Here is a 27642-nt window from a genome sequence, read left to right as displayed (position 1 = left end):
GTGTACAGCGTCAGCAGAAGTTGAAGGAATTTGCACTGTTTGTGGATATTGAACCTCTCAAAATTGTCAGGTATGCCCCCACTCGATGGTTGAGTTTGGCAAAAGTCATAAAAAGAATGCTTGCCTTGTGGCCCGCCCTGAGATCATACTTCTTGTCATATGAACCACAGTCTGTTGAAGTGGATCTAATAGCTGACAGACTGCAGAGCCATGACATCAAGCTGGCATTCTTCTTCCTGCAGTATGCCATTGAACCACTGTATAACTTCAATATGCTAATGCAAAGCAGGGAAAGCAAACTGCTCACATTGCATAATGAGATCCAGAAAGTACTGCAGGCATATGCTAGTATGGTACTGAAAGCACCAATTGCAAGGCAGGTTTTGGGCAATATAAGTAGTATTGATGCAATTCTTGAAGTGCAGGACGACATCTTAGAAGACGGTGAAATTCGTATTGGTCCTGATGCCGAAACATATTTGGATGAAAATTTGGATGATATCAGGGGCACTACAGTGGAGCAGAAACTATTCAAGAGAGCCAAACAATTTTACTCTGCAGTGCTATTAAAAATGAAAAAGCATTTCCCTGCAAAAGATCCCCTGCTGCAGAACAAGCCAGTTTATTGGATCCAGCTATGAAACTGCAGATTTCTTCAACTGTTATAGCAGATATTGGCACCCGTCTTGGTTTTTGTAGTTCACTAGTGAAGCGATGCAAACTGATAGATGACTTTTCAGTATATCAGATGACGGACTGGTCAAATGGATGTGACACATCTAATTTTTTAAAGTACTGGTTGATGGTGATTGGGAGCCCTCCAGTACAAGACCTCCCAACTTTTGAAAAGTTAATGAGAAGTGTTCTCTTGTTTGCCACACTCAAACAGTGAAGCAGAACGGGCATCCAGCATGGTTTGCAAAGTAAAAACTGAACTCAGACAGTCACTTGACCCAAAAACATTAAACTCTTTATTAGGAATAAATATGAATGAGGACAATGATGGCTACTGTGTGAAACATCCTAAGGACAATGACTGGTACTGTGAACGAGGACAATGACTGGTACTGTGTGAAACATCCTATGGACAATGACTGGTACTGTGAACAAGGACAATGACTGCTACTGTGTGAAACATCCTAAGGACAATGACTGGTACTGTGAACGAGGACAATGACTGCTACTGTGTGAAACATCCTAAGGACAATAACTGGTACTGTGAACAAGGACAATGACTGCTACTGTGTGAAACACCCTAAGGACAATGACTGGTACTGTGAACAAGGACAATGACTGGTACTGTGTGAAACATCCTAAGGACAATGACTGGTACTGTGAACAAGGACAATGACTGGTACTGTGTGAAACATCCTAAGGACAATGACTGGTACTGTGAATGAGGACAATGACTGGTACTGTGAACGAGGACAATGACTGCTACTGTGTCAAACATCCAAAGCACAATGACTGGTACTGTGAACGAGGACAATGACTGCTACAGTGTGAAACATCCTAAGGCCAATGACTGGTACTGTGAACAAGGACAATGACTGGTACTGTGAATGAGGACAATGACTGCTACTGTGTGAAACATCCTAAGGCCAATGACTGCTACTGTGTGAAGCATCCTAAGGACAATGACTGGTACTGTGAACAAGGACAATGACTGCTACTATGTCAAACATCCTAAGAACAATGACTGGTACTGTGAACGAGGACAATGACTGGTACTGTGTGAAACATCCTAAGGACAATGACTGGTACTGTGAACAAGGACAATGACTGCTACTGTGTGAAACATCCTAAGGACAATGACTGGTACTGTGAACGAGGACAATGACTGCTACTGTGTGAAACATCCTAAGGACAATAACTGGTACTGTGAACAAGGACAATGACTGCTACTGTGTGAAACACCCTAAGGACAATGACTGGTACTGTGAACAAGGACAATGACTGGTACTGTGTGAAACATCCTAAGGCCAATGACTGGTACTGTGAACAAGGACAATGACTGGCACTGTGAATGAGGACAATGACTGCTACTGTGTGAAACATCCAAAGCACAATGACTGGTACTGTGAACGAGGACAATGACTGCTACAGTGTGAAACATCCTAAGGCCAATGACTGGTACTGTGAACAAGGACAATGACTGGCACTGTGAATGAGGACAATGACTGCTACTGTGTGAAACATCCTAAGGCCAATGACTGCTACTGTGTGAAACATCCTAAGGACAATCTTCCATCTATTGCTTCCCTTCCATATAAGCACAGTTTTTTTAGGGTATTTGTCAGGGGGGTGAGCTGAGCATGTCTTACTTTACTTTAATTTTATACAATTTTCTGAAAAAACATGAATAATCCTCTGTTTTGACGTGTCAATGTATATAATTCTCTAATAAAAAATGCTTAAAATAATGCCCTGTCTTTGTGTAATTGAATGAATGGGTGGGCATGGCCATTAATGCACTAATTTAAATATGCATCTTATGTAAATTAGGTGTCCCTGAATGTCCCTGATTTTAAGGTCCTTTGTCCCTGATTCTCTGATTTGGAGGTTGAGAGGTATGCTCTGCTGTCTCAGTGTCCTCTATTAAAACATATACATTTGATTCAGTTACAGTAATACATGTACATTTCTTTTCATTCCATCAGGGTGCACTGTTGATACATTTTAACACAAGCAAACCTCAGAAATGCATTTTCAGCACAAGCATCTGTACAAATCAGTTTGATATACAAATGACATAATTATTTACAAAATTCCAGCTAACTGTACTGGCAAAATTCATACATCCACTGCCCTACTTGTCCTGGCATGACTGGCAGTGCCTCCTATTGTCACAATTATTATTATAAGACTGTTAATCAAGGCATGATAGCTGGTGGATCCCTATACCAATTACTAGGGTAGTTGAGGAATTACCTTAGCAGGGTATAAACTCTGGGGAAAAAGAGTTTAACAACTTGCAATGACTAGTATTGTGTTTTCAGCCTGCTTGTTATTTAATAGTTATGAGTCAAAGAGGGTTAAGAAACTTACATCACAATGCCCTCATATGCATGCATACTATGTTAAGGTCCTTCTAGGAAATGTTTCTGTTTCTATATATCACTGCAATAGACATTATAAATCCTGGGATTCTTGGCATATGATGCCGTAGCAATTGAATTTCTAATTTACTCATGTTAATGACAACTATTTTTGATATTACATTCTTTCTGCCTCTCTTTTTCAGTCCCACTACAGAATTTTATGCAGACATATTAGTTTTTTTTTCTTTTTAGTCACTGTCACTTATCCAAACAGAATCCAGTACAAAAATATTATATAGGTAATAAACAATGTAGTGTAGAGACACACGTCTGTTTCTGATAATCTTATAGAAAGATTATATAGGAATTATATAACCTTCAGTCCTTTCCCTTGTCCATAGATGTGTGAAAGCTTAACTATCGACTACAAAAATTGTATATCTTTAGTACTGTGGACTGCCATTCCTGCAACAGGACCAAGTACTTCAGATATTTGATTAGACAACACTCAAACAAGTTCTATGTGCTTCATTTTGCTTATCTGCACCAAACACTACATCTTTATATGGGCTATTTAGTTTGCAAATTTATTTATACAGAAAAGTGTCTTAGGCCATGAGTTGGTTAGTAGTTCAAAGGTGTGATGTGGTTCTACCTATTTGCTTCCCATTGGGGGATGGGGTGATGTGTTGGAGATACAGGGCTTTCTTTATAGTCCTGGTAGAGACAGGACCTTAAAACAGAAATCGGTGCTGGTCATATAGGTTCATAGATTAGTACTAAGCTAACTGCCCTTGCAAGCCATTTTAAGCCTAGCCGATTATCCCCTGTAAGAATCAAACTCTGCACCTTTTGTTTGTAAGGCAAACATCTTAACCATTAGGCCACCCTCCCAACATGCAAAGCTCTGTGGTAGTATTGCTCTTTATAGATGAGTAGAGATGGCCTTAAGCTATGTGTAATTGCAGGTCATGGCCTCTTATGTACTATGACTGTCTAAAGTGGGTAGGACATGTCAAAAAATCCCAGCTGGTCACTGAATGATGACCCCAGCTTCTCTGTTCTTCTTTCTAGTCATGACTGATGGTTGCTCATAGTTTGGGTGGCCATGAAGTCTTACAGTTCTGAGGGAATTGACCCATCTGGTAAAGGGTTAGGTCTATCAAACCCTCAACATACAGTGACCCTAAGGAGTGAACAAACTATGTGAGAAGCTAATGATCTGCTGTCTGTAGTAGCTGCCCTAACTTAAAAAAAAAAAGCAAATGTTAAAAATCTGCTCTCAGATCACTTAGGTCAAATATCTCCTCATAATTATTGTCTGTTCAGCCTTTCCCAAGCATACTTTTCCCTGCACCTCCAAGGCTTTATCCTATTGGGTCACAAACATAGAATTCCATTGCTGTCACTATTAGACTGTAGCCAACTGTTAGTATTATTGAAAAACAGTGATTAAGTCCCTAATAGTACAGGAAACTACTTGAAATATGTAGGTAACACAAAATGACCATATCCTGTCCTGTGTGCTGCTATACCTAATGAGTTCTGTGAAGATATAGCCATTGTACAAAACAGCTCAGTGTTATTCTGCTAGTGTTTTGTACTAACAGTAGTACTATCTAATATTCTTTTGTTACATAGCTAGTTGTGTTTCTAGCTTCATTTTCACAACTAGGTTCAGACTGAAGCAATAACTGTAGCTGGCAATACTTGTAAAACAAAAGAACACTTGACTTTCTCTAGACAGCTTTTTTGTATCACACTTTATGTAGTAGGTGTCACTGTGACTTTGCATCTTTCCTGGTAGAATACCCTTCAAAAATGAACATATATCAAAGCCACTACTCTTATGTCTCATCAAGTTACAGTTCAGTAAGGAACTAACTCAGCAAACACAACTGGTTTGGAAACCAACCCAAATGAAAATAAATAAATAAATACATACATACATACATACATACATACACACATAAGTAAACAAAACAACTGTAAACATTTTATACAAGGGAGCAAGCCTGCACTACCAATTGTTGGTCCCCAGACTTACATGTACCAACTCTAAATATTCACACAAACATGAAGAAGTGGAAAATCTCCCAAAAGAAAGGTATGACTGTGAACATACTTAGAAACTGCACAGGCAATAACTTCCTTTGGAAAACAGTTATAATGGAGATCATTTTCAATCAGCTGTGCTCATTGACTTGGTTCCTCATTGAGTAGTGCAGAAGCCAAAAAAGTTCCATGGAGTATCTCATAAGGTGTTGGAGCAGAATAGCTTCAGCTTGCAAATGTGCAGAGGCAGAAATAAATGTAGGGTAAGGTACTGCTGTTTGTTTTACTCCCTGTAAAGAAGTAGGTAGCATCATCTACTTTTTGCAAATAATTGCCTCATCAGTGCTTACAAAGTGAACTGTAAATACAGCGTATAATTTGGAGATGCTGGAGAATTAGATTTCTAATGTAAGATATAGTTTTAAATTTCAATAAAATGTAGTAACATTGTTTCCTTGCACTAATACCAACACTTCTCTTTTACAAAATTAACTCCTATGTTGGACCCCTTTCTGTTTTTAATTTAATTAAACTGCTTATGTACTGTTCTGTAACTGCAGCATTAGTCTCTGCGATGATGCTGATAGAGTTGTTGCCTTTTTCCAGGATTTCCGTGGACTTTCTGTTTGTGGTATCATGCTATCCTGTCCTTACATAGTCCAGTATTGGCATTATAGCCTGACTATACTAAAGTTGAGAAGCCTGCGGGCAGTGCTAACTAAAATTATTGGAATTTCACTCATGCTTTTCTCAAGGTCTGTGTGAAGGCACAATATATGAAACCCTGACGTCACTGCATATGGGGATTAAAAAATGAAATTATCAGAATGTCAATGTGCTGCTTATTTTATCAACATCTAAAACTGGGGTCTAGCTCTCTGATAAAGAGTGATGAAGCTTTGCTACACTTTTACTGTGCTGGATTACAATAATGGCCAGGTGATGGAAGAGTCTTTGTGGGAGTGGTCCAGATTAACAGATGACACTGTCTCACACATTCTGAGACAAAGGTTTTGCTGCAGTCCTACAGCTTCAGTAGTGTTTTATAGTGCCAGAATTCAGACTCAGACATGGAACAAGAGAAGGAAGACTTTATCTGACACAGAAAGGATCACACTTTAACCAGGGAGCAGAAGCATTTGTGTAATCGCATATTTACATGGTGGGCCCATCATTGCAGGCATTATATTGTGCATCATGTGCCTGATGACCACTGAAGATAGACATTGTCTAACTAAAAATTCAGCCCACTACATAAGATGACTGATTACCTCTTGGATTACATCTCCACTTCTGGGTTTTACCTTGTGGAAATGAAAGGGCAGACTTAGATAGAACACAATGGTCAAGCAAAAAGGTGAGACAAAATTAAAAAGCTGCCATTGACTTATTACATCTCTGTTTTCAGTAGTATTACTATGAGCATCATCCATTCACACATCACTGCTTAGCTCTATTATTTAGAGCCATATTCTGAGTGAACTGAGTAGCTCCTTTTATTGCATTCCTAGCTTATATTTCCTTAGCCCGTGATTGCAATTTTTCATTAGGAAAACAAAAATCTATTAGAATGAATAGAAATGTTGAAAGGTTAATGTTGTTTAACTTCATATAACCATATTTGTTTGGATGACAAGCTAAGACAAACACACATCCTGGGTTCAATACTCACTGAAGTGCATTTTTTTTATAAATATGAAATTTGTTTAATAAAGTTTACAGTTTTGGACTTTGTTATATTATTTAATTTACAGTCAGCTAATATTCTATTCATAGGAAACAGATGAACCAATTCAAGCAACAGAGAAATCTCAGTCAGATCAATTACGGGACATGCCATACCTAGAGACACATTCACAGGTAATAACAGTTTGCTCTTAAACTGGTTTTGTTTCTGAGTGTTGGATCAGAGTATCTAGCAAGTGCATTAAAATTAAGTTAGCAGGAGTCAAATGCCTAACAATGTTTATGATCAGGTTACATTGCTTCTAAAGAAAAAGTAAATGTATAATACCTTAATATCCATCTGCAAATTTTGTTTTGGAAAGAAGCTCAGTCACCATACCGTACATAGTTGAAGAAGGTGTAATGAAACTTTCCTCGGTTATTGGAGATCTGTATTTACTTGATTTACCCCTTGCCCATTGCAGCTGACCATCTGATTCTTGGTGCAGCTCCTGATCTGTGGATATCCATCTGTCTTAGATAAAGGGAAAGTTCCTTCGGTGGGCCAATAGGGTTCTATTTGGTAGAGAAAGAAAGGGGTAGAATGTGGCACACAGTAAGATGGAGAGCAGCTGAACATCAATAGCTTCATACACATTACTGTGCGTTATATACATTACTGTGCTTCATATGCATTACTGTGCGTTATATACATTAATGTGCATTATATTATACATTATTGTGCTTCATATACATTACTGTGCGTTATATACATTACTGTGCTTCATATATATTACTGTGCTTCATATGCATTACTGTGCGTTATATACATTACTGTGCTTCATATACATTACTGTGCTTCATATACATTACTGTGCGTTATATACATTACTGTGCTTCATATGCATTACTGTGCGTTATATGCATTACTGTGCGTTATATACATTACTGTGCTTCATATACATTACTGTGCATCATATACATTACTGTGCTTCATATACATTACTGTGCGTCATATACATTACTGTGCTTCATATACATTACTGTGTGTTATATACATTACTGTGCATTATATACATTACTGTGCTTCATATACATTACTGTGCTTCATATACATTACTGTGCATTATATACATTACTGTGCTTCATATACATTACTGTACGTTATATACATTACTGTGCTTCATATAGATTACTGTGCTTCATATACATTACTGTGCGTTATATACATTACTGTGCTTCATATACATTACTGTGCGTTATATACATTACTGTGTGTTATATACATTACTGTGCTTCATATACATTACTGTGCTTCATATACATTACTGTGCGTCATATACATTTCTGTGTTTCATATACATTACTGTGCGTTATATACATTACTGTGCATTATATACATTACTGTGCTTCATATACATTACTGTGCATTATATACATTACTGTGCTTTGTATACATTAGTGTGCGTTATATACATTACTGTGCTTCATATACATTACTGTGCGTTATATACATTACAGTGCTTCATATACATTACAGTGCTTCATATACATTACTATGCGTTATATACATTACTGTGCTTCATATACATTGCTGTGCGTCATATACATTACTGTGCTTCATATACATTACTGTGCATTATATACATTACTGTGCTTCATACGCATTACTGTGTTTCATATGCATTACTGTGCATTATATACATTACTGTGCGTTATATACATTATTGTGCTTCATATACATTACTGTGCTTCATATGCATTACTGTGCTTCATATACATTACTGTGCATCATATACATTACTGTGCTTCATATGCATTACTGTGCTTCATATACATTACTGTGCTTCATACACATTACTGTGCATTATATACATTACTGTGCTTCATATACATTACTGTGCTTCATATACATTACTGTACGTTATATACATTACTGTGCTTCATATACATTACTGTGCTTCATATACATTACTGTGCGTCATATACATTACTGTGCTTCATATACATTACTGTGCTTCATACACATTACTGTGCTTCATACACATTACTGTGCGTTATATACATTACTGTGCTTCACATACATTACTGTGTGTTATACACATTACTGTGCTTCATATACATTACTGTGCTTCATATACATTACTGTGCTTCACATGCATTACTGTGCTTCATATACATTACTATGCGTTATATACATTACTGTGCTTCATATACATTACTGTGCTTCATATACATTACTGTGCGTTATATACATTACTGTGCGTCATATACATTACTGTGCTTCATATACATTACTGTGCGTTATATACATTACTGTGTTTCATATGCATTACTGTGCTTCATATACATTACTGTGCGTCATATAATTACTGTGCTTCATATACATTACTGTGCTTCATATGCATTACTGTAGGAATTATTTTACTTATTTTCTGATATTTTGGGTGACATGGAGTTAGTAGATATGCAACAGTATGACAAGGAACTGGCCCACCCTATATAATGGCATTCTTCTCTTTTGCTTAGCCATCACACATTCCTTCCATCACAAGTGTCAACAGCTGTGCTCACAAGCAGAGTTTTGTGTTTTAATTGTAACCCCTCCTCACACATATTCCCTCATCATTCTTTATGCTTGCATCATCGGCTTCTCCACTGCCTGAGCCAGTAACTGAATACAGGTCACCTAGGTCACAATTAGAGATTCATCTCCTTCATAAGGGAGTTTCCATAATGGCATTGCCATTCAGGTACCTGCACTTTAAAAAAAAAACCATCAAGACAGTAATAACATCAGAACTTAAATGGTAGAACAACTCCCAAAGGAATCTGTAGGATGCACAGTTATTACTAATTCCACTGTCTGATGAAGTTGGTTTCTAGGTGTTTTAAATCCTGTTCCATTTATTTTTTGTAACAGGGAAATATCGCAATTTGCATGAATCTGAAGGCATTTTTTGGCTGTTAGAATATTGTAGCAGAGATAATAATTATGCTTAACTCAGTTTGTTATACTTCTGTGCACTAATGTTTTCAAAACAAAGATCAGCATGGCATTGACATACATTTCCTTGGTATACTGAAATTGTGATGGCTGTAGTGGTGGTGTGGAGGGTCAAATATTAAAAATAGGAAAGGCTAAGGAGTGTCCTGTGGAAGAGAGGTTCAGATTAGTAAGAAAGGATGTAATAAATCTAGCCCAGTTAATAAATTAAAAAAAAAATCAAATAAATAAATAAATTAAATAATTTTGCCCCACATTGGATTGGCTTCGATTTACCATGATCAGGAGTGAAAGACTGGAATATTTCATAGCTGAGCACTTTATGAGCTGCCAGACTGTGGATCTTCTCTAGGAATGGGAAGTTCAGTTACTGATATCTATTTGATATAATACTGTGAAATATACTTTTAAAATAATCGGCTACACAGCCAGTGCAAGGAGGCAGAAGAAATATATTTGATTCAAAAGTGATATTACTGGGTTTATATATTTGGATATGTGTTGCAGGTTTGAGGTAACTATAGTCATAAAAGTCTATCAATTCATTTAGTTCACAAATTGCATATATAGCTCAATAGAATGATCTGTAGCTCAGTGTAATCATTTATACTTACTACAGAGTTCAAGAAGAGGAATCTGTTAGCAGTCCCCATAATGAAATGACAATGGGCAGGATTCACGAAGCCTCCGTGTAAGAGTTACAAGGCTTACACGCAGGCTGCAGTTAAACGGTGTGACGTCAGCATGCCATGCATATTCATGAGGGCATGATGACTCACACCCAAGGATAACACGGTCCATGTAAGAAAGTAGGGGGCGTGTCCGTAGGGCGAGCCTTGCAAACGGACATGCCCCCAGAAGAGTAACAGTCCCGAAAGTAAACCCCCATGACAGAGTTCGTGTAAATGTCAATAAACACAACACATGCCCCCACAGACTGTTAACATAAAATGTAAAAATGAACATGTTATATTTTTTTTATAACTTTTAAAGATGTTTGCCCGTGAGTGCGCTCGTTTGCGTGGGCGTGCCCATCGCTAAGCCACAGTTAGCAGTCAGTGGAAAAGCATATAAGATCTAAATATGCAAAGTAAGCCAAGAAGCAATAGCATAGCAGTAGAGACGTCAGCTGAAGAGGAGGCAGTCATGGTTCGAGCCCCCACAACATCAATTTTTATTCCTAGTGAAATAAGCACAAAACAATTCCCTGACATATATGTACATGTATAAAATTATTTTTATGTAAAATGTAATGAAATGGGCCATGTATTATGAAGAAATGTGTGAAAAAAAAAAATGTCAGAAGTGCCCATAGCTGAGCTACACTCTAACAAGCTGAGTATATCTGCCCGTAAGTGAGCAGTAGTTTAACAGGTGTAAAATGAGTGCCCGGGGTTGAGCAGAGTTTTAACATGCTGAAACTGTGAGCCCATAGCTGAGCTGAGCGTAATATGCGTGCTGACAGCCAAACGACGCATAAACCAGCGTGACCCGTTTGCGCGGAGCTGAGCACTGCACCAACAAGCTAACCAACGGGCAACATTGAGCAAGCTGTATTAAAACTGCCTTTACACAGACACACCTTCTAACCTGTGTAGACAGTCATAAAATATAAAAAGAGCAATGGCCAGGCTCAAACTCAGGATACCATGCACCATAGTCAAAGTACTGAACCACTAAGCCATGGCAGTTGCTCTTAGAAATGCAGTAATAGCATATATATAGAAATGAATGGAAAGAGAAGCATGACAAAGCAGGTTTTGTGAAGCTGATACATTTCCAAAATGGCCAATCACAGATAAGTGCAGGAAAAACGGCATATATAAGCCCCATAGGCGGGAATTCACAGCATAACTGATTGTGGAACCGATTTGCAGTCAGGATGGCAGGTGTAGGAGAGGGTAGTTGCTTCCGAGCACAGAGGTGGGGCGTTGAGGAGTCCAAATATATGGTTTGGCTCCTCATCCATGATCATGAGGCCCAACACATGCAGGGCCAGGTCCTGTGGGGAGCATACAAGGCTGAGGCGTGGGACCAGTTGGCACATGATCTCACCAGTGCCACAGGAATACCAAGGACTGGTGAACAGGTCCGTCACCACCATGCGGACCTGAAGCAACAGAAGCAGGACCAACTGAACTGTTGGATCCAGGAGGCCCGGCAAATGCCCAACGCCCCACTACTGAGTAAGTTACATGTAATTATTTATGTAGAAAGTTAACCTTGTTGATATTATGGAGATGTGTATTCCAATATTACTTCATTTATATTGCAGCTGCAGGTGTCCGTTCTGCGAATCGTCGAGCCTATGCCTATAGGCTTGTGCGGTTGCGCCACCAGGCAGGTTAGTAATTCTCTCCCTGTAACTGTTAAAAAATATAAGTATGACAGCTTGCAAAAGAGTGCAGTATAGTCACCTATTAATATAAAGTGCAAGTAAACAGAGATTCTGCTAGTACTGTGTGATTACATAAGTGTGATCCAGCCTGTAATCCAAAAATAAAAATGAAACAAGTCTGAAATAAAGATGTACCACCTGTAATATAATAGTACATAACCTGCAGCAGGCTGAAAATTACAGCTACACAAGCTGAGTAAAACACATGTGTGAAATATATCCCCGTTTAAATTCTGAAACTTGACACAAGTGAGACTGCTGGAAAGGAATGTTATAACCAAGTAAAACATGTCAATAAAGCCTAGAATTAAGTACCATCCTGAATTGTAAAAATAAAACAAGTGAGAGTGTGAGAAAGAGGTATGAATCCACCAATAAAGTTGTAATAACTCCTGAATAAAGTATACTGCAGTCAGTACAGAATGAGATGAATGTGACAGGCACAACCAAACAGCGAAATGTGTAGAATAAAGTACTGAAGCTGGAATGTGTGTCCCACAATCTGGATATGTTGCTCTCAGTTTGCAATATGCAGATAGTATGGTTGTATGAAATACCAAATATCCACAGTTGTCTAGAGCCATATAAAGCAAATGTAGCAGGATGCTGTAGCTGAACAGAGCCAGATATGAATGTGTATGAATACAAATTAAATGTATATTGATGTAGCAGTAACATTCCTATCACCAACATGCATAAGTTTACACACAGGAAACTGTATTCAGACCTGTAGTGTGTATATATCTGCAGCTAGTAGAAATGTACAGCATATGTATAGGTATTTGAAGTTGTTAATAAAATATTTCTTCACCCTACCCTATAACCACAAATAATCCATTCCACGTGAAATGGGCATGTGTATTCACAATTAACTCCCCTGGACAATTGTCCTGTTGGTTCATACACATTTGCATGTACGTTGATGCATGTGCCCTGTTCATACATCCAAACCTGATGGCCTGTTGCCATCACTCAACCCTGCATGTTGTTGGATTGTGTATTGTTGTTCAAATTATGCATGTGTTATGCTTGCTGTTCAATGGCTTGAATTTATGGGTGTTTGGTTAATGGGAATACTAATGCGTGCTGTTACAACTAATTGTGAATGGTATTGCTCGTTACTAACCCAAACTGTTATTAAATAATGCAAAACATAGGACGACAGGGAAGGCGGGTTCCAGCGGACCCACCTCTCCCACCTCAGCTGGCGAGTGCACCTGGCAGTAGTGCCCAGACCAGACTCTCCTCCGGTGGCCCTGTGCCACCTTCAGGTGGAAGCGCTGCAGGGGATGGGGCTCATCCCCCCTCTGCAAGCGTGGCTGGAGGAGAACATCCACTCACCCTCCGTAGTGTCCGGACTGTGGTGTGTAGGGAGATCAGGCACTCTGTGCTTGGGCCCCTACGCCAGCTTGAGGCATGGGTGGCACAACTCACGGGCGTGCCTGCTGCCCGTCCTACACAGCCCCCAGCACAGCCCCGTCCTGGGCAGTGAAGGCACAGTGGCAACTGCCTATGGGTGGGGATCTCAGTTCCACTGTTGCCATCTGTGGGCTCATGGGCTCGAGATATCCAAACATCCGTCCCCGTCAATTGTGTAACCCTCCCACATGTGTCATACACCACCCCTGTATGCGTCTTGTTTGTCTTGTCTACTAACCTCCCCTACCTACCTCCCCAGCTATACCGACTTCTTGTACCTGACATACCACTCTCACCTGAAAAAAAATAAAAAAGGGCACTCTGTACCCACAAAAAAATTACGCCCCATACATAGCTGCCCATTTTGCACACATGTCTGCTGGACATGTAAACTGGCAATTACAATTGGCTGTACGACCAATATTATTGTTGTCCTCACACCTTTCTCAGGGGTGGAAGGTTTCAAATTTCACAACAAATTACTAACATATGCACAGCTGTTGCTGACGAAGAAATGGGCAGCATGGGCCTTTCCTACATCCCTACTGCAAAACCCAAGCTTGTTTTCCTACTGTCCTACCCTCTTTGTGGCCCCCTTTTCACCACTTTCATATCTCCCCATTTTCTTTTCTTTAAAAGAAAATAGCGCGGGTGTGCGCAAGAGTAAGCACTTTTAAGCAGTAGCGACAGTGCGCATGTGTGAGCTCCGCACAAACCAGCGCTAACCCGCTTACAACTGTTTAAAAGTGCCTTAGTCACTCTGAATGACAAGGCCTGTAGTTTTCTCAGCAGCAAAATAAAATACCTCCGTCAGTCTCGAACCCAGGACCTTGGAAACACTAGTCTGCATGACTTACCACTAAACCATGACTGCTATACAAAAAGCATTGTGCTGAAAGAAATATATCATAAAATAGTAGGAAGTAATGTAAAGGGAATACAGCAAGTCTAGTACACAAAACATGTCATGTATATTTACTGTCAAATCTAGTGGATTTGTAAAATAGTACTGTGTGCTGAGAAACAGTCATGCTAGTTGGTAGCTACTATGTAATAATGTCACAGTAGCATCTGGCAAGCCACACACATACTCAGAGCAGGATAAACACTGCCATAGTTGAATAGTTAAGAGCCCAGACATAGCAACTGTGACTGAGTTACAGGGATGTCCCTGATGTGAAAACAAATGTCAACTGTGCCCCACTGACACCCTGTGAAATGCACTAACAAACAGTAGGCAGAAAGGTGTAACTACACATGCAGTGGTAACTATGAATTACTGAAAGTATGCACCACTTGCACGTCACAAATGGTGTAGTAATACATATGCTCGAAATAACCCACAGTCACAACTGCAGAATATCAGAATATTTCATTGGAGTATCCCACTGATATGTACCATTCCATGAGGCTGATAAAAGATGCACCTGAGAGTATCTGAGGCCTGCTCAGCAGCATGATCAAATACCCTTGTAAGTGTCAAGGCCCACACCATGGCCAGACCACACTGCATGCAGTAACACCCTACCACAACAAACACATAGGGAATTGCTGCCCAAACAGATTTAGCAAGCATTACAAGCTGTGAATGTAAATGGAAAATAGGAAAGCCATAGCAACACATTACAGGAAAAACACCTAGCAGGCATACAAGGAGTGAATGTAAAGGCCAAATATTGAAGCCATAGCAACAGATCGCAAGAGCCACTGCTATATACCAGTTACACCACAATCCCCACAGGAAAGCACACACACCCATATACACAGTATTACTAGTCGTAGTTGTCAGTTTACATACACACAGTGAAGAGGACACTGGAGGAAGGAATACTCAGCTTACAGAACAACATGCATTGCAGTGTCTACAACAAAGCCTGAAATATGAGAGACATACCAACCCCTACACTCACAGAACAGTGTCCACAGCAAACCAGCATGGTCCCCACCCTGATAATCTGAAAGGGCTATGCCTACCTAACAGACCTTTTTATAGCACAGTCCTGTAATCACAGTGAGAACTGCAATCACTACACAACTGGCTGCATGCAATTAGTAAATGCTGGCTAACAATTGGTGCAGAGGCCATCACATGGACATGTGCAGATACCTACAAAAGCATCCTGTACCCCCAGTCCATACATGCAATACTTTAATTGCACCCTCTGGAGGTAGAGAAAGAGAAAGAAATAAAGATATTAAAAAAAAACAGTAACAACAAAACAAAGAGGTTGACAGCAGGCCAAGTAACTGCAAGCCTACGCAAACAGCTGCAACAAACACAGGTAATGTAAAGTATTAGTATAATAGTCTACATACTGTGAAACCTCCAGATGTGTTATTGGTCTGTATCTATGTATATGAAGATGTGCATAGGGCCGGGGACATACTGCAACTGTCACTGAAGGCTCTACATACATATGTATGTGAAGGTAGCTATGTGCACATAGCAATGTAGGTTGTAGTGCAATGTACAAGTAGGTTGTACAGTAATGGATGTTCATCAGTACGTTACTGTGTGTATACATATGTGGAACTAAAAAGGAGTATATATATATAGATATATATATATATATATATATATATATATATATATATATATATATAATATCTATCATGTGTATACGTATGTATATCGAGATATGTATGTATATATATATATATATATATATATATATATATATATAATATGCATATGTGTATACATAGATAGAGAGATAGAGAGGGATGTAGACATACATAGACATATATAGTTTCACAGTGTCATAGTTTAGTACTAGGCTATCTGCAGACAGTGTATAGAATAGATTTATAAAATTGTGCCTCTGTATAGTAGTGACACAGTGAAGACCCCCGTACATAATAGCATTAGTTTACTGTGCCTCTGTCTAGTAGTGACACAGAGATGACCCCTGGTGTAAACCTATGATCTCCCATCCACTCGTCAATAATTCACATGAAGAGAGTCAGTGAAGGTCTCTGCCTAACATGAACTGGGATCCTGTTCCACAGTGTGGGAAGCCTCTGAGTTATGGATCTGTCCCTACAGCATGTCCTATTCATATTTGTGCTGAGGTTTAAATCTGTAGCTGTTGTGGTTCTGATGGATTTGGATTTTACGAGGTGGAACATGTCCATCAATACCTGATTGGACATGGCCTTGTACGTCAGGCACAGATCACCTCTAAGTAGGCGGTATGCTATGGAATAGAGCAGGAGTTTATTTAGTCTGGCAGCATATGACACTTGTTGGAGACCCTTGATCCTCCTGGTGAGGTACTTATGGGGTCCCTAGAGCTGTTGCAAGTGGCAGGTGAGGTTCATACCAAATGGGGCATAGTGCACAGTCATGGGCCTGATAAAGGAGGAGTATAGGGGTACAATGACCTGTTATGATCTGGATGTGAATCCCTTCATGATAAGGTGGGCAAGGTAGGAAGTCTATCCAACCACTTTGGCAATGTGGGTGTCAAATGAGAGGTCAGTATCGATTAGTGTCCCCAGGTCTCTGATTACTTTGTCTGTACTCAGTGGGTTACTGTCTATGTGATAATATGTGGGTACCTTGTCTTTCCGAAAGGGTATGACTATACATTATGTGGCATGCAGTTTAAGGCCATGACTCCGGCACCAGTTGTCGGTTTCAGTGAGGCCTTTCTGTAGGATGTATGTGTCAGCTGGTGTATCGACTATGGCGCCTAGTATGCAGTCATCTTTGAACATTGTCAGCCACTACCCTCCCATGTTTGCTTCCACATCTGAGAAATAAATGCCGAACATGAGGGGTCCCAGGACAGAGCCCTGTGGGACACCACGTTTGACTAGCTCTGAGTCTGACATGGCACCACTGATCTTGACTTTAGGGTTTCTATCCATTAGCCGGTTTGCAACCCATCTTGTGACATATGGATTTACATTTAAGCTGTTGAGCATGTCTATGATGCCAGAGTGGGGTATTGTGTCGAAAGCTTTAGCCAAGTCCAGGTAGGCTGTATGGACTGCTGTGCCCTCGTCAATGGCTCTAGTGACTGATTTGAAAAGGTCAACCAGGTTCAAAAGGCAGGATCTGCCCTCTACAAAGCTGAACTGGGAGGGATCAAGTGTCTGTAAGTCCCCAATGTCTCTGTGTATGAGTTCCATAATGATTCTTTCCATAGCGTTGCAGACCAGGCTGGTGAAGCTTATGGGGTGGTAGTTACCAGGGTCTGTAGAGGTGCCTCCTTTGTGGAGTGGGACTACTGTTGCTGTATGCCAGTGTCCAGGTACATATGCTGTAGTAAGGCTACGGTTAAATAGCATTTTATGTGTGGGTTTAGCTCCTCTTGGAGTTCACGTAGCATGCAACCTGCGATACCGTCGGGTCCCATTGATGCTGTGTTTATAGCTTTGCTGAGGGCAGTTCTCAGCTGGACATCTTAGATGACAGGGAGGTTACAGTCAGCTGTGATAGGTAATTCCTCATGTGGGGGTGAGGGAGGGGAGAAATCTGCACTGAACCTGTCTGCCAGAATGTTGGCAATATCTGTGTGTTCAGTGTAGTGTTTGTCTGTGAACTAACTCTGAACATATCTGAGGGTTCCCACCCAGGTGTCTAACATAGCAGAAGAAGGCCTTGTGGTTATCTGTAGTGTCTATAGCGATTCTCCTCTCATTGTTGGCCTTGCATGTTTGTATGAGAGAATGTATCTTTCTACTAGTGCTGATCAGAGATGCCTTATCTTTACGGAATTCTGCTCTGTCGTGCAGTAGCTACCTTCTGTTGTTATACACTTTGTTCATGGCTGGGGTCCACCAGACAGGACTCCTGCCCTTGGTGGAGATGGTCTTGGTTTTATTTGGGATTGCATGATCCATGCATTCTTGGAGATGTCCGTAGAATGCATTTGCAAAGGTGTCTGCATTGTGGGATGTGGTTTCCACTGGCCCAGGGGCTTAAAGGATAGCAACTCAGTTTTAAGAAGTGTAAAGTCGGCATGTGAGAGGTTTCTCACTGTAGTCTTTTGTGTTGTGGGGGAGGTGGGATATGTATATCCAGGGTGATTAGTTTGTGGTCAGATGTGACTAGTGAGGGGTATACTTCCAGTGTGTAGCACATTGTCCTCATGTTTGTGATGATCAGGTCTAGTATATTATCTCCCCTTGTGGGAGAGGTGACTAGCTGTTCCATTGCATTTGACTTAGTGAATTCCGGGATCCTTTGGGCTAGGGTGTTTGGGCTAGAATAATGCACCCAGTGTATGTTAGGGTAGTTGAAGTCTCCCACTATAATGGTGTGTGGTGGGACATTCATATCCTCCGATGTCTTCAGGAAGGCTGACTGTGGTTCCTGAGATTGGGAGGGTGGTCTGTAACACGCTACCAGTTGTATAGCTGGTTTGCCTATGGTTATTTGCACCTGGATGGTCTTTGATGCTTAATGTGTGGACACTAACCTGGAGGTGTGGGTGTCCTTCATGAATATGGACACTCCCCCTCCCTTTTTGTTTTGGCCCGAGTTTTAGGGCCAAAAAGCATGATACGAGGTATAGCCTGGTACCACTGGTGTGCTTTTCAGGTGCTTTGAACCAGGTTTCACTTACTGCACAGACATCGAGATTGATAGAATATGTACATACAGATATATGTAATACACACATACATATGTAGTAATCCATAAAAGGGAAGACACCCTTGATCATTATAAGTAAAAAACTGAGATCTCTCATAAAAGCATCCAAGGCAAATTTTGAGAGAAAAATCGCTAAGGACTCAAAAGACAATCATAAGGCCATTTTTAGCTATGTTAGAAACCTGGGAGGAAACTCCCAGATATGCTCAGAATTAGTGCAAAATGATGTAAAAATCACGGAACCTACAGATATTGCCAACATACTGGCTGACAGGTTCAGTGCAAATCCCCCCCTCCCCCCCAAAAGGAGAGATATCTATACCAGAGGACTGTAGTCCCCCAAACATCTCAAATGCTCAGGTGAGAACTGCTCTCTCTAAGGCGAAAAGCACAGCATCCATGGGACCAGATGGTGTCCCTGGTTGTGTGCTCCACAAACTCAATGAGGAATTAAACCCGCAGTTAGGGCAACTGTTTAATCTTAGTCTCACCTCAGGATATGTACCCAAGGAGTGGCGTACGGCAACGGTGGTCCCACTTCACAAAGGAAGTGCCTCCACCGAACCCGGAAACTACCGTCCCATCAGCTTGACAAGCCTGGTCTGCAAAGCTATGGAGAGGATCATAATGGAACTCATAAATAAAGACATAGGGGACTTGCAGACGTTGGATCCAACCCAGTTTGGCATTGTCAAGGGCAGATCATGCCTTTTAAACTTGGTTGACTTTTTCAAAATAGTCACCAAGGCCATTGACGAGGGCAAGGCAGTCCACACAGCCTACCTTGACCTGGCAAAGGCTTTCGACACAATACCCCACTCGGTTATCATTGAAAAACTCACCAGCTTAAACGTAAACCCATACGTCACAAGATGGGTTGCAAACTGGCTAAGTGACAGAACCCACAGGGTCAGAGTTGCTGGCGCCATGTCAGACTCCAAGCCTGTCACAAGTGGTGTGCCACAGGGCTCAGTCCTGGGCCCACTCTTGTTCGGCATCTACTTTTCAGAAGTACAGGCAAACACAGGAGGATTATGGCTGACAAAGTTTGCAGATGAAAACCCATCTGACACAGACATCCTTCAGAAGGGTCTCATAGAAACGGATAACTGGTGCCAGAGCCATGGCCTAAAGTTAAATGCCAAAAAATGCATAGTCATTCCCTTCGGGAAAAACAAGGTTACCCCTAGTTATCATATAGGTGGCAATCCACTAAGCACAGAAGAGGTTATCAGGGATCTGGGGACCCAGGTTGACAGTAACCTTTCGTTTGACACTCACGTTGCCAAAGTAGTTAGGAAGACCTTCTACATTGCCCACCTGATCATGAAGGGATTCACATCTAGATCAAGGGAGGTCATTGTTCCCTGTACTCATCACTCATCAGACCAATGATTGAATACAATGCCCCATTCGAATGTATCTGACCCGACACCTGCAGCAATTGGAAAGGCCCCAAAGTTCCTCACTAAAAGGATAAAGGGTCTCAAAATATGTCTTATGCTGCCCGACTGAAGGAACTCCAGCTCTATTCAGTAACGCTTACGACTGCTCAGAGGTGACCTGTGCCTGACATACAAGGCCATGTCCAACCCGGAATTAATGAACATGCTTCACCACAAAAAATCTAAATCCATCAGAACTACAAGGGCAAGAGACTTAAACCTCGACACGGCTATAAATAGGACATGCTGGAGGGACAGATTCATCACCCAGAGACTCCCTATGCTGTGTAACAAAATCCCGGTTCATGTGAGGCAGAGCACCTCGCTGGCCTTGTTCAAGAGGAATCTTGACCAATGGATGGGAGATCGCAGGTATACCCCAGGGATAACCTCAGTGTCACTGCTTGACAGAGGCACAGCAAAATAATGGGCATAGTATCCTTCAAACTAAAGGGGTGGCGAAAGCCACAAAACTCTGGGCTAGGCTTATAAATGCCCTAGGGCAGATAGCCTAGTATGAACCTATGAACCTATATATGTAGATACATATACATATACAGACAGATCTGACTGACAACAGATATGTCTGTATATGACTATCTATCTCTCTCTGTCCCACCCCCTCTCACTCTCACTCTCCCTCTGTCTCTCTCTCTCTCTCTCTCCCCCTCTCTCCCCACATCTATATGTATATATCTACATCTATATATATACATATTATACATATATATATATATATATATATATATATGTATATATATATATATATACATATATATATATATATATATATATATATATATATATATATATATATATATATATATACAGATATATATATATATATATATATATATATATATATATATATATATATACTTATATATATATATACTGAGTAGTGAGGCACATGTGTGCAGATGTATTGCAACAGGTGTCTGGTGGCAAAGGCATGGAGTGAACACCAGTGTGGATACTGGAGTACCATACCCCATTCCAAAACACTGACACCAGTAACCACCACATATGTGCATGCCTGCCCACCACTGCATGTGTCAGGGGGGAACAGGGGCAACAAGTGTACAATAGGCTCCCCATTGATATACACAGTGGCACACTAGTCCTGTAATACCTGTACATGGAATGTGTCAGTGGACATGGTGTGTCAGCTATGTACCCCTCTACACCCCACAATGTCCTACACGGTATGTACCTCCCATGACAGCTACAGATATGGAGAAGGACATAGACATACGCAAGTAACTGTGTCAATGTACTCAAACACATTACCTATGCAGAGTGACTGACAAGACCACAGAGCGCACACAGGCTACCTACATAGAGGTTACCACTGCTGGATATACATAGTTTGGTCACACCCATGACAGTTGTCTAACAACCATGGTAACACCTCCAACATCCACAACACAAATTACCTATGTCTGTCGTCCTTGTCACTGCAGTATAGAGCACATGGTGGAGATACAGGTCCCTTCCCACAGATACGACATACTCTGGAGTAAACCACACAGAATTAAGAAGCAAGGCTCCCCATGAGTAGATGTCAGACATACCCCTGCTGAATGTTATGCAGATAGGTAATATGCCATATGAGTCACCCTGTGTAACTGTTTGTAAGGAGCAGGTACCATCATAACACATGTGTCACAAGGGGCAGGGTAGCATAACAGTATGCTGCTGTAGGCCCAGGGCCAAAAGCATACTACCTACCTAAGACACAATGCACACCCATGAACACATTGCAAACCAAATATGTCAGATGGAATGAGTGTGCCAGTGACTGGGAGCATGTTATGTACTGGTGTCATTGCTCACCATGACTGTCTGTCTGTCATGGTAGTGTGTGTCCTTGGTGTGAAGCCAGAGATAGATGTGTGAGGTATTGCAATCAACACATACTACATTGCCATATGTTGTGCTGTGTTACCCTGTATGTCACTGTGGTGTAGGTAGGGTTATGGCAAGTAAGAGTAGTGTGCATTACCAGTGAAATATGTAATGTGCATTACATGCAGTGCATGGGTTGATAATGTTCCCCATACAGTACCTTGATACAAACCCCCAGTGTGAGGTTGTGCATTGGACTTGAACCAGTGTGCTGACTGCTGCAGTATACTAGTCTGTCGTATGGAGTGTGCCAGGTACTGTTGCACAGTTGTCAGATGAGCACTGATATCTGGTCATTTACATGTGTATCCCCAATAGACAGACAGATGCTATATATGGTGGTTAAGATATATCACTACAGCTGAGTATTATGTGTATTATGTGTGCCATAGTTTGCTGACAGATATTGCTGACATATTTTCCTTCACCTTTTCAGGGCTATGGTTCACCAGCGAAACCCTGTGTACTCCTCTGCGGAGGAGGAAGAGATACACCAGAGCCTGGTGCGGGATTTCGCAATACTCTTTTCCCACACCAGCCAGAACCAGCAGGAGGGGACTGCACTGTGGCAAGACCTGGTCCGTCGGGTAAATGACATAGGCACACATAACTGGACATATGAGCAGGTACGCCATCACTGCAGTGATTTAATTAGAAATGTCTGTCAGCGTGCATCAGATATCCACAAGCAGCAGCTTGCCACAGGTGGTGGGGTGGCTAGACATCCCCCCCTCACCAGACTGGAGGAACTACTCCTAAGTGTTGTGGCTCCAGCCCAACAGCAACAGCAGCAGCATACATGTGTAATGATGGAGGCTGGAGCCACCCAGCAGCAGGACACGGAGCGTGCAGGTAACATGCCATGTGTATAGTTGACTGTTCTGTACACTGTTAAGTTATGCATGTGTGAGGTGTGTCCTCGTATTGTAGCTGTAATCTTGGTAATTATTGTGCAAGAGTGATATTCTCAATATCAGCAGTAGACCTGTGGAAGCTAACTGTTGCACTACTGAACTGTATCATACTCACAGTATCAATGGCACATTTGTGCCCACTGACAATAAATGTCTCATTTCTGCAGGTCCCTCTGGTGTAACAGCAAGGCAGCCTATCCATGCTGGTGAGTGTGTAATACCATTACCTTCAATTCTCTTGATACTAACAGTAATAATAGGCTGAAGCAGTAGTGATATGTGTTTGATTGCAGGTGTGTTTGTGTCTGTGTGTTGATATCACATATACTGAGGTGTGTGCATGTGTGCATGTGTGCATGTGCGCATGTGCGCATGTGTGCATGTGTGTATCAGTGGTGACATTGTGTACACATTGTAAACTGTGTTTCCTGTCTTACTCCCACAGGTTCTGGTGCTGCTCTGGTGTTGTGCAGCAGGGAACCTGAATCAGCTGCTGTGGATAGTGATAATGATGATACCTGTGTAATGGCACAGGTAGGTGTGCCAGGGTCCATCATTGGTCAGCCAATTGACAGTACACAGCTGTCGACCCCATCAATGTGCACAGTCATCCTGCCAATACATCCTTTGTCACCAATGTCCCTAGGTGATGGATAGGATACAGTGGGCATTGACCAGGGTAATGAGGTATCGGTGGTACATGCATCCCCACAGAGCAGCCATGGCCAGGGTCCTGACATGGTACCATACAGGTAGACGTCCAGGGGTTCTCGTGGGAGCATCCGTGGGAGTACCACCCCTGTCAGATGTGCCCACAGAGGTCTTTCAACCTCAGCTATGTTTCGGGCTGTAATGCAGGCACAGTCACATATGGAATGGTACACCAGACAGGGTCTGGGGGAGCTGAGAGCATGTCGCACAGCTATGAGTGGCAGTATGCGTGATGTTGTGGCTGCCATCCGTAACTTCACCGAGGTCATTGACAGACGTTGGGGGGGGGCATTAGATCTGTTCCACAACTACATGTCCATGAGCCAGGGCAATGGTGGATGGTTGAGGCGTCGACGTGGCCATATGCCAGCAACAGCAGCAGCTGGCAGCTGTTGCGGATGACAACAGGCCCGCAGCTGCTCCCATAGTGCCAGCAGCAGCCCCAGCGATGCTGGTTCTGTGCTGTCATCAGACCACCCCAGGAGACCACATGCACGTGGCTCTGGACAGTCCCAAAAGGGACCTGTCTCCAGTCACCAACCACCTGCTTCTGATGACAGTACCCAGTCTGGCTTAGTACCTGCTACGGTCCGTAGCACCCCTGCCAGGCGCAGGTACCTTGTCCGTGGCCACAGACAGTGATCTGTATGACCTGGCAGGTACAGTCTGTGGCTGTCCACAAACACCTGTATATGGCAGCCATGAGATGGGACTGTGTGCATGCATACACACATGCAAATTGATAACACCTAGGGCTACCACATACACGCACACACTGCATCAACATTGCCCCATCTTGTACTGCTGTCCCTCACCAACACGCACACACACACACAGAGACATGTCAATTGGTTGTATCAGTGGCAGACTCCGGCATACCAAGTACACACCCTGTGCATATGATGAAACTGTGTCACCTACTGCAATCTGTAACATCATTGCAGGAACAGGTTAACATGGTGCTGATGCACAGGGTGACTACATAGAAGTGTTGTAATAGTATAATGTTGACAACAGTACAGTGTAATGATATCATTGTGGGTATATACCAGCATGCCTGATGCAGTTAGAGTATGAATGTCATTGTATTGTTTTGTACGCACATAGTAATTACCATAGTGTACTGTCTGCACATCTTTGCATACTGATGGTGAGGCTGTCAAGAGATGGCCACCTACATAGGTAGCACAGGGGATACGAAAATGTACATATTGATACTCAATGATGGTCATGTCAACTGCGAGTTGCATGCTGTCCACACTGGACTCTGCAATGAGGATGTTTGAGGATGTTGATATCTGTGCAGTAATACACAACAGGTTCAAGACTCACAAGAGCACACTAGCACTACAAGGGCACACCTCATACCATGCATGACAGCACCAAAACACAGAACTATCTATGACAGGAGGGAGAGTCTCCATACATGTCAAGGATACTGTGGTGCCAGGATAGGTAGCATACATCATACTAAGTCTGGAACTGCTGAGTGAGGGCTCAGTGTCTGTTATTTGAAATGTGTATTATTACAGGTATGAGTACTTGGGTATCAGGCCAGTTATTTAAAATTACGAAGGTACATGGTCTATACACTTGTGGGGGGGTGGGGCTGGACCTGTGAATGTCTGGGTACAGGATTATAGTGCCTCCATATATGCACTGTTACCTACTGGAAGTCGTACACCTTGTTTGTTGTAGCATAGTCTACATACAGGCCTGCTGACTGTAGCTTTGTTTGTATGCATGTTTGCTTGTTATGTTTCTGAAACACTGATTCCACCTGCAGTGCAGATTTACAGTGCCTCTGTGGATCACTAGTGACATCTGTATTGCTTACTCTACTGATGTCCATGTCTCACTTGACAGAACGTCACCGTTTGTCCTGTTTGCATGTAGGTTGCCTGTAACACATTGCATATGACTTACCTCGCATTTGCTCAAGACAGCATTCATATATGCCAGCACTAACAAATCACGAGCACTACACCCTCACATACTCACCTTGAGTACCTTGTTCCCCATTGGCCCTATGTGTCATTACTTAGTATGGGATTCACAATGCTATGGTAGCATGTGCAAAGGTCACCTGTCAATCTACTCTCTGGTCCAGTTGGTGAATCTGTGAGTCATGTGGCAATGTTACAGCTGCCTCATGTACACAGACAACCCTCTCCCCTTCCCATACACTTACAACACATGTGAGAGATGCAACCACATAGTCAAAATGGGGGCTAAGCTCTCTTAACTCAGTACTGGCATACCCTGTCAGGTGGAGTGGGATACTACAGTGAATACAGTACCAGTCTCACATAGACCTGCCACAACCGCAATCCAATCACAGAAACACACAGGTACATTCTTGGACTCTCAGAATAGCATCCTGCCTGAGCAGCTGACACCTGCAAAGCGGACACACAAGCAAACATTAAGCCAGAGCAGAGCACGTGCAACACATAGCTCACAAAGCCTGTGTGCCATACAGTCACAGGCCATATGGCTTGACAACACACCTGCTACAGTTGTATGAGGTACCTCTATCGTCAGGTACACTGAGGTCCTGCTCACCAGGCTGAACGAGGTGAAGGTCACGCTGAGATGCCCATTGGGCACTATGATCCACCACATGACACAAGCATACAGGTCACTCCAAGGCATGTAGAAATATGACTCAGTCATTGTCTGTGCCAGTGTGTATGACCTGTGACGCATCTCCCTGGACTACATGTTAGGGGACATAGAGGAGCTCTCTGAGCTTATGGCACAGGCTGGTATGATCCTGACCTTGAGTAGCATCTTACCCTCACCAAGAATGCTGCCACAATATGTAGACACGATGACCAGTTTCTACAATTGCCGTATGTTTCGGTGACATTCAAAGGGGATCCAATGCCTGTCAGCGTGGGATTACATGCTGGACAAGCCACATTGCTTTGCTTGGGACAGCTTGCACCTGTCACCCATGGGCCATTGTATATTGGCAGAGGCTGTTGCTACACACATAGTGCCTTTGTATGCAAGGCTGACATTACATAGCCACCTACACAGGTATCACACAGGACAGGACACTAATAGTAATGATGCTCAACAGCAGCAGTGTAAACCTCAAGATGCATGCAGTGGAAACTGTCCTTAGCATGGGGTACAGCAATATCCATGCAGTAACAGACTCCTGGTACAAGGCTCCCAGGTGCACACCATCACTGCCAGGTCATACCTCATACCATGCTTGTCATCCCCTACACATGCACCAAACCAGAACAGGGGGGATGTATCCAAAGGCACCTCAGATACACACACCCCCAGGTTGGTGGCACAGCACAAAGCATCATAGCCTATCCATGTGCAACTAACAGTGGATTAGACTGCCTTCAGGTTCATAGCCTGGCACATACCACCCTCCCATACCCAGGAAACCCACTTGGCCTTCCTGACAACACTGGGAATATGACGGTCTCTACAAACAGCATTATATGG

At 42.1% G+C, this 27642-nt stretch overlaps 1 protein-coding gene across 12 annotated transcripts in view; it reads left to right on the top strand.

Annotated features, from left to right (window-relative positions):
• The window catches only part of LOC122795548 (muscular LMNA interacting protein), a 2709240-nt gene that overhangs the window by 1620482 nt on the left and 1061116 nt on the right, over positions 1-27642 (top strand). For all 12 annotated transcript variants that reach the window (XM_044063771.1, XM_044063763.1, XM_044063765.1 and 9 more), the window contains one exon: positions 6873-6956. In XM_044063771.1, the coding sequence (XP_043919706.1) occupies positions 6873-6956 (84 nt within the window). The remainder of the gene's footprint in view (positions 1-6872; positions 6957-27642) is intronic.

Source organism: Protopterus annectens, chromosome 2.part2, assembly GCF_019279795.1.
Source record: "Protopterus annectens isolate FY-2018-M chromosome 2.part2, PAN1.0, whole genome shotgun sequence".
Lineage (NCBI taxonomy): Eukaryota > Metazoa > Chordata > Ceratodontiformes > Protopteridae > Protopterus > Protopterus annectens.
The sequence above is the reverse complement of the archived record's forward strand: the minus strand, read 5'-3'. Positions and strand labels throughout refer to the sequence as shown.